Source organism: Orcinus orca, chromosome 8, assembly GCF_937001465.1.
Source record: "Orcinus orca chromosome 8, mOrcOrc1.1, whole genome shotgun sequence".
Taxonomy (NCBI): Eukaryota; Metazoa; Chordata; class Mammalia; order Artiodactyla; family Delphinidae; genus Orcinus; species Orcinus orca.
Window position 1 is genome coordinate 8,201,905 of NC_064566.1, and position 8,022 is coordinate 8,209,926.

Below are 8,022 nucleotides of genomic sequence, written 5' to 3' on the forward strand. Positions count from 1 at the left end.
TCTGAGCGGGCTTTGGTGTCCCGCTTACGACAGGGAGAACATGTCCCTTGGGGTCAAGGACCTAACTTTGGACTCCCTGCCCTTCTGGTTATGAGAAAATCAGGGTGTTTGGTTTTTTGGGTTTTTTAAAGAAAGGAGTTGATAAGAATGGAAAACAGATTAGTGGTTGCCAAGGGCTAGGGAGGAGTAGGGGGCAGCAGGGAGGTGGGTGTGATTGTAAAAAGGAAATAGGAGAGAATCCTTATGGAGATGGAAATGTTCTTTATCTTGATTATATATACGTATCCTGGAATGTTCTGTACTATAGTTTCAAATGCAAGATGTTACCCAGAGGGTAAAAGCGGGTAAAAGGTAGACAGTATCTTTCTGTGTATTCTATTAAAATTGTGAATTATCTAAAACAAACTTAAAAAGTAGCAAGGCTTGGATGCTAAAGATGCTGTTATTTAGAGAGGTTACAGTCTGGGGCTCTGGTTGTCAGCTTTTCACTATGGAGGGCCTTTTTTCATGAAGTGAGGTGGTCTGTTAGCAGTTGAGAAGGCCGTGCCAGAGCTCCAATCAAATCCCTCGGTTCGTGACAATACAGGAGCGGAATGTGATCTAATGTCTTTATCAGCTACATCCAGCCCTGGAGCAGGGGCATTTGGTGCCCAGGCTCACCACACAGCCCACAGTGGCTCTCTCACAGCAACGCTACAAATGCCAAGTCTGTGTCCCAGCCGCATTACAAATTATTATTTATTGGGTCACTGAGCCTTGGGGTTGCTTCTAAACTCAAGGAAGCAAAGGGCCACCCTGTTTGGATTCCATGCCTACCAAAGTGTTCATTCCTTTTCCCAATTTTAACAATGCAATCTGTAACTGCCAATCAGATCTTCAGTCAGTAGCACTGGTATTACCAAATGAGCTAAGATAGTTGATGACAAAAACTTGATTTCTATTTGGCTTTACAAAATTTTTAAAATAACTATAAGACAACTCCACCCTTACCCCCACTCCTTACTGTGATAGGGAGTCTGAGGGGTGGGGGGCATTCAGGGGGAGTTGGGATTGGGATTAATGGCGGGGACAGAGAACTCACACTCTGGAGAGTGAGAAGGAATCCATCTGTGGCCCAGTGCTGGACTGCAGGCAGGCTGCCAACGCCAAGTAAATGCCTCCCTCCCACACAAGGGTCTGGGGCTTGAGGAACAGACCTGCACCCTCAATCTATGCAGGGTGTGTAAATGAGGGGTCCTCCTACCTGCTGCCCACTCTCCCCCTCTTGTCAGGCAGAATGGGAAGGAAATGCCCAGGGGGAAACTTTGGCTCTTAATCCAGCCCAGGATGGTCAACTTTTGCCCCACTCTTTTCCATGCCAATTTATTTAGTAGTTAATAACTGTTCTCTTACCCTCATTCCATCTCTCCTGGTACTTTTTACCATTTTCAGGTTTTGATTCTCTATCCTGAAGCGTCTAAAACCCAACAGCACATTTGCCAGGAATCACCAGCATAGCTCCGGACGATAAACGTCTCTGCCTCCCAATTTGCAAACCCAGAAATGGTCCAGCACTGCTGGTCCTGCCTGCTGAAGCCTATAATGAAATATGCAGCACTGGTGCTTGGGTTCAGGCTGCTGTTGGAAATAGTCACAAAGGGGACAGGCAGCAGCTCAGGACTTTTTCCGTAGAACCGACAAGGCACAGATGCCTCTGCACAGGCTTGGCACGTGTCCAGACCCCACACCCCTGTCCCTAGGATTCTGTCAGGTGGAGGGAGAGGAGACCCCGTACCAGGACCCAGGGACTTTGAAACCTCAGCCACAGAGGAAGAGTTTATGGAACGGCACAGAGGCCCTAGAGAGCCACAAGGCTTCCAGGCCCACCCAACCTCTCAGGGGAAGGGGCCAGGCAACAGGAGATGGTATGGGCCTTGGGAAAGCCACAGTCCTCACAGGGGGGTCATGGCCAGGAGAAAGGCTCAAGGTGCACCAAAGATGAGGCCCCAGTGATCCTTCCCAAGACAGGCTTGGGAGTCAGGCAGCTGCCCAAGTGGGAGGCGTGGGGGCGTGCCCAGCCCAGAAAGGGACCTCTGGAGATGCCGCTGCAGGAATGCACAACGGTCCACAGGCTGCCAGCTCCAAAATCACGGTCTAGGGAGGCTCTGATGGTGCACCCAGGCTGATGAAGCTGAGCAGGGGCTGTACTTCAGGGCCACTGGCTGGGTGGATACTTGCCTGCAGGGTTCACACCACCTAAGGCAGGAAGCAAGCAGAGGAGGGGCAGAGGCGGCAAAGGGAGAGCCCCGCCACACCCCGACTCACACCACCCATGCTCCGTGGGGCACCTTCCTGCTGCAAATGCCTCACATTGCAATTCAGCTCAAGTCTGTTGAGGATCCAGCCACTGGTGCCAGCTCTCCTCTGAGCGCCTCACAGCACTGGGAGAGTGACACAGTTGTCTCCTTATTGCTGTCACAACAAATCACCACAAGCTTAGTGGTTTAGAACAATACAAATGTATAATTTTACAGTCTTAGAGGTCAGAGGTCTGGAATGGTTTCATCAGACTAAAATCAAGGTATCTGTAGGCTATGTTCCCTTTCAGGGGCTCTGAGGGAGAATCTGCTTCCCACTCATGCAGATTCTATTAGCAGAATTCAGTTTCTTGCAGCTCTGGGGCTGAGGTCCTCATGTCCTTGCTGGCTGTAAACTGAGAGCTGTTCCCAGCTTCTAGAGGCCACTGCATTCCTTGGAGCACGGCCAACTTTCTCCATCTTCAAAGCCCCAAGGCAGGCAGAGTCCTCAAGGTGGCATCTCTGAGATGCGAAGTATCTGCCTTCCCCGTCCACCTTAAGGACCCATGTGATTACACTGGGCCCAGGGGATAACCTCCCATTTCAACATGCCTAATTTTAATCACATCTGCAAAGTCCCCTTTGCCATGAAGGTAACATATTCACAAGGTTCCAGGGATTAGGGCAGCACGGACATCTTGGGGAAGACATTATTCTTCCTGCCACATCGCCACCTTCGTTTTACAATCGTGAAAACTGAGACCTGGAGAGGCTAAATGACTTGCTCAAGGTCGTATAGTAAATGGCCAAGCCAGGCCTCAAAGCCAGGCCTCCTCCCAGCCCACTATTCTGTGCATTATATCATCCGCCATGACTGTAACCACCCCCCCACCCCTCCACCCCGCCCGGTGTGCACATCAGGACAGACCTCCACCCATCCGGACTCAGGATCTGACAAGACACCCTCAGACACAGAAAATGCTCTTTGGGAGCACAAGGAGCCTTGCTTTTGCTACAAAGAATGGCCCCTCGGCCTCTGACTTGGTTAGGGATAAGAGAGGGACACAGAAAGGTGACCAGATTTAAGCTTAGTGGCTCCACTGAGAACAAGGGGAAGATGTGGTCCAAGCATGACGGCACACTCACATCCAAAACTCTCCCACCCACCCACAAGTCTACGACCCTGCCCCCCTTCAGCACGCTGCAGCACCCAGCAGGTGTGGGAGCACAATGGCTGGAGGTGCTATTAGGCTTTCTAAGGGCTTTCTCAGACCGGGTCCTGAAGATCTGGCCTGTAACCACTGGCTTCCCATCAGTCTCAGAGGCGGCTCAAGACGCACAGCTTCGGGCTAAGGTAGCCCTCCTGGGCCAAGGGGACCACTGTGTCCCTTTGGGATCCAGGGGCGCAAAAATGGGGGACACCCAATCAAACCCTTGGCAGGGCAGTGGAGCTACCACAGAAACTCAAGACAGCTCACAGCCTAATCTGTGCCCACAGCCACCAGGCATCACTGGACACCACACAAAAAGGCCAGGAAAGGCTAGACGAGGGAGAGCAGGGTCCCCCTTCAGCTCCTGTCAACATAAAGCGAGCCCTGCAAAAGGGGCTGGCGAGACGCATGTTCTGACTCGCAGGGTCTAAAGCAACCACAACCTAGAGCCCCTCAGCTCTCACCTGGCATCTTTGCCCACCATCCAGCAGCTCCACAGGGGACGCTGAACCTGTGTCTGCTCAGAAATCATTCATGTCACCCCAGCAAAGAGGATGCAGAGAACTAAAGCCCTGTCCGCCTCCAGGGGTGGGTCCAGCAGGTCAGAGCCTTCCTTCCAGACACTGGCAGTCAGAATTCCAGCGCAGTGGGAAGTGCTTCACATGCCTGTCCCAGCTAAGAGGCGCCCCAGGAAGAATCACTGAGGAAGGGCCCTTGGGATGGATGGAAGAGCAGCAAGCTCTCCAAGCCGAGTAGGGGAGGACACAGGGAAGCAGGCAGGAAGAGAACAAGGAAGCCAGTCAGTGCACAGATACGGTGCTAAAAGGAAAGGGGCCCCAGGTTGACATAAAAATGCAAGATACTGTAACGTTGCCCACCTGCAACTAGGAAGGGCAACAAGCACCTGAGAAATGGCTGAAGCCCACCGACCAAAGAGGACAGGGAAGTCCGGCCCCACAGAGAACGGGCTTCCAGCTGCAGAGCCGGCCCCACTGGGAGAGGGCAGACACAGACACAGAGCCCCGAGCTTGGTACGACCAAGAGGACTAGAGGGGGAGCGAGAAAGGCTGCCGGACGACAACAGGATTTGTTTTCCACAGAAGCCAGAAAACATTTACAGAGGAAAGCACGCAATGGAAGCACCACTTCCAGGTATCGAGGAGAACAGCTGAGCACCCTGGACCTACCACAGGGCAGTGAGCCGGCAGGGCCAGGCAGCCAGCCAGGCCCTCTTCTCCACACCCCACCCAACACCATCCTCAGCTCAAGTATGGAGGCAGGAGCCCAGGCCAAAGGCATGATGAGTTTCTGAAGCGGGGTTTATGTATTTATTTTTTGGTCACGCCACACAGCTTGCAGGATCTTAGTTCCCTGACCAGGGATTGACCCCGGGCCCTCAGCAATGAAAGAGCGGAGTCCTAACCACTGGACCGCCAGGGAATTCCCTCTGAAGCAGGGTTTAAACAGGCTTTATTGTTACAAGGGAGGCCCTACCGAGCAGGGCCTTCTAAACGGATACATGTGGTCCCAGGATGTCAACATGGAGGAATGAAGAGGTCACGACTGCAGAAGAGGGCCCTGTCACTGAAGGACGGGATCCCGGGGAGGCCGGCCAGGAAGGCAGCAGACATGATCAGGACAGGCCGGGTGCTCAGGTCACAGGCTGAGGGGGAGGACAGCTCCTGTCACTCCCGCTTCTTGTAGCTCTCCAGGTGAGACAGGACCCAGCCCGACGGCAGGAGGAAACACAGGAAGCAGGAGGTGAGCCCAATGGCGATATCCTACACAGAGCACAAGAAAAAAGGAACCCTCAGAGTCAGGATTCCCCCAGGCTTCTCGTAGTCCAAGCAGTCTGCCCAGACAGCCCCCTCCAGGAGTCAAGATTCAGGCTCCAGAGGAGGGCCAGAGCATCCAAGGCCCACTCTAGGCCTTAAGGTAAAGGGTCAGATATGGGGTGGGGGTCAGCCTGGCTTAGGGGAAATCCACCACCAGATGATAAAGTGAAGGGACAGGAGCAAAGCTGGTCTGTTGGGACCCAGGGACCTCGCACAGACCAATAACTCTAAAAAAATGCACCTCCCCTTCCTTGTCTTAAAAAGCCCTCCCTTCCCAAACCTTTGGGGCTAGAGGTAAGCGTTTTTTAAAGCCACTTCCATATTCCCGATAGCAGTTAAGATCACAGCACAACTTGGAGTCAGACTGCAGTTCAAATTCCTTCTTTGCCACTGAAGGTGTGACTCTGACAAGTCAATACACTGCTCCTAAACTTCCGCTCCCTCAGCCACGAAATGGAGAAAAGGGCCCTTTCTTGGGGTGACTGGGAGGACCGAATGAGCCCAGCACAGCAGTCTTAGCACGGCGCCTGGCACGCGGCAGGCACTCAGCTGCAATTACCGTCACTGTTATTTCCTCCGCCGCAGCGCTCTCCGGGCTCTGCTCCTAACCGGAAGCCCACTAACCTGGACAATGAACACTCGCACTCAAGGCCGAGTTCTGCCACTGAGGCAAATGTAGAAATGCGCCAAACAGGTGAAAGTCACTAAGGGTTAAACTCTCCCACGTTTCTGGGAATTACTAAAGCCTGTTGGGGTCCTCTTCCCCACCCCAAATAAATAAAAGCGGTAACAATGAGAGCGCTGACAGCCGTCAGGCATCCCCCAATGAACCGACGGGTAAACAGGTTCAGAGAGGGCTAAGGAAGCTTGCTCGAGACCGCACAGCGAGGAAGCGACAGGGCTGCACGGACACGGTGTGACCCGAGACCCTGAGGCTGACTGAACAGCGACTGTCGCCCGGGCACCATCCCCTCGTTCGCCCCCTCCAGACCCAAACCAGCACTGCCGCTCCCCGTTACGCTGCGGGCCGCGAGGTGCAGCGCGCCAGACCCGGCGGGCCCCCAACCTGCCGCGGGACACCAAGTGCGGCCGGCGGCATCTCCCATGCCCTTCCCGGCCCGCTCCTCACCGTGGTCCCGAGCTGCTCCCGCGGCGGCTTGGAATGGATCTGGGCCCGCGGCACGGGGAGCCGCCGGGCCGGGCCTATCAGGCCCCTCAGCAGCAGTGGAGTCAGCACGGACATGACTACACTGAGGAGACTGCAGGTAGCTGGTAGCCGGAACCCAAGGTCGCGAAGTCAAGGTGGCGGCCCCAGCCGGAAGTTCCGCAGCTGTGGGGCCGGGAAAAGAGGGGCCCGGATGTCCCTAGGAAGTGACGTAAGGATACACCTCTCGCCCGCCCTCGTCCGTTTTTGGCGCCTTCCTCGAAACAGCCAATCGACGCCATCCTACCACCGATGGGCGGGGCACATAGGGGGCGTTCCTTTCGGTTATGCCCCTCCTCCAAAGCCCCCTATCTTCGTGAGTGACATCTGTGGTCCACCCAATCACATAAGCCAGAAACCTAGGCGGCACTCTTGACTCCTCCCTCCATTCATTCTCAAATCTCTACTCAGAAATCCCCTCTCCCTGCCAGGACTCCATTATTTCTGGTCCGACCGCCTGACACTAACCTCTTAAATGAACTCTCCCCCTTTACTATTACCCTCTCCAATTCCAGTCTCCATGCAGTAGCAGCCGACCTTCCTCCCTCCCTTCCTCCTTTCTCTTTAAACATAAATCTAACCAAGTCATACACCTAATTTGAAAGCTCCTCATTGCTTACCAGACAAAGTCCCAATTCCCGGACGTCATTCTCCAGCCTCATCTCTAAGTATTCCACACCTTCCTCCTTGCTCTTTGGTTCCTCCCCCCACCCCCAAGCCTTTTGCTTCTTTGTATCTTACGTTCTACAGAACACTTTTTCAGCTCTTACCTACATAGCCTTCCTTTTTCACCACTCCAGCTCCTACTCCCAGGCTTCCACTAACTGTTACAGCTTACTTTATTCATCAGATGTTTCCTAGCCCCTACCATCTGCCAGGAACTGTTCTAGACACACAGTGAACAAGGTGAACAAGGACTCCCTTACCACAGAACTGACATTCCAGAGGCAAGAGACAGACAAGAGACGAACACTTAATGAGAAGCTATTGAAAGTGCGATGATATGATAGGAAGTAACAGGGGTGGTACTGCCTCAGGAAGCCTTCCCTGGCCACCCCAGGCCTGTGCCGCCTCTGTGCTCAGCAGCCCCTGCCCACGGGAGTGATCCCTGTCTCTAGGCTGGGAGCCATGTGAGGGCAGAGCCTGTATCTGGTTCACCACTGTCTCCAAAGGGCCTGGCACACACTCAGACACTCAGAGAACGTTTATGAATTGCAGGAGACTGAACAATAGGTAGAGGAGAACAGGAAAGGGGGTGAGGGGCCAGCCACTGAGCCAGGCCTTACCTATATAATCTCACTCCACCTTCACAACAATGTCACAAGGGAGATGCTGTTATTATTTCAAATGTTTTACAGATGAGGAAATAAGCCTGGAGAACTGGGTGACCTGCTCAAGGTCACGCAGCTCCAAGGCTGCCTAGCCAGGATTCCAGGGCAGGTCTATCCACTCCAAAACCCATGCTTTTAACCACCACAAAAGTTACCGCCAAGAGG

At 53.7% G+C, this 8,022-nt stretch overlaps 1 protein-coding gene across 1 annotated transcript; it reads right to left on the bottom strand.

The window, feature by feature from the left end:
* Positions 1-4,940: 4,940 nt before the first annotated feature.
* Positions 4,941-6,659, bottom strand: LOC117198471 (cytochrome c oxidase subunit 8A, mitochondrial). The gene is made up of 2 exons (XM_033415305.2): positions 6,452-6,659; positions 4,941-5,268 (listed from the first exon to the last, which is right to left on the bottom strand). Exons 1-2 carry the CDS (start codon positions 6,563-6,565, stop codon positions 5,173-5,175), a joined length of 210 nt encoding a protein of 69 aa, XP_033271196.1. The 5' UTR covers positions 6,566-6,659; the 3' UTR covers positions 4,941-5,172.
* Between the last annotated feature and the right edge of the window lie 1,363 nt (positions 6,660-8,022).

Bases quoted from the DNA above. Each gene is read 5' to 3' on its own strand.
- LOC117198471 (XM_033415305.2), bottom strand. From the start codon at position 6,565: ATGTCCGTGCTGACTCCACTGCTGCTGAGGGGCCTGATAGGCCCGGCC. The intron at 5,269-6,451 runs GTGAGGAGCGGG...TGCTCTGTGTAG, and splicing joins GGGAGCAGCTCGGGACCACG to GATATCGCCATTGGGCTCAC.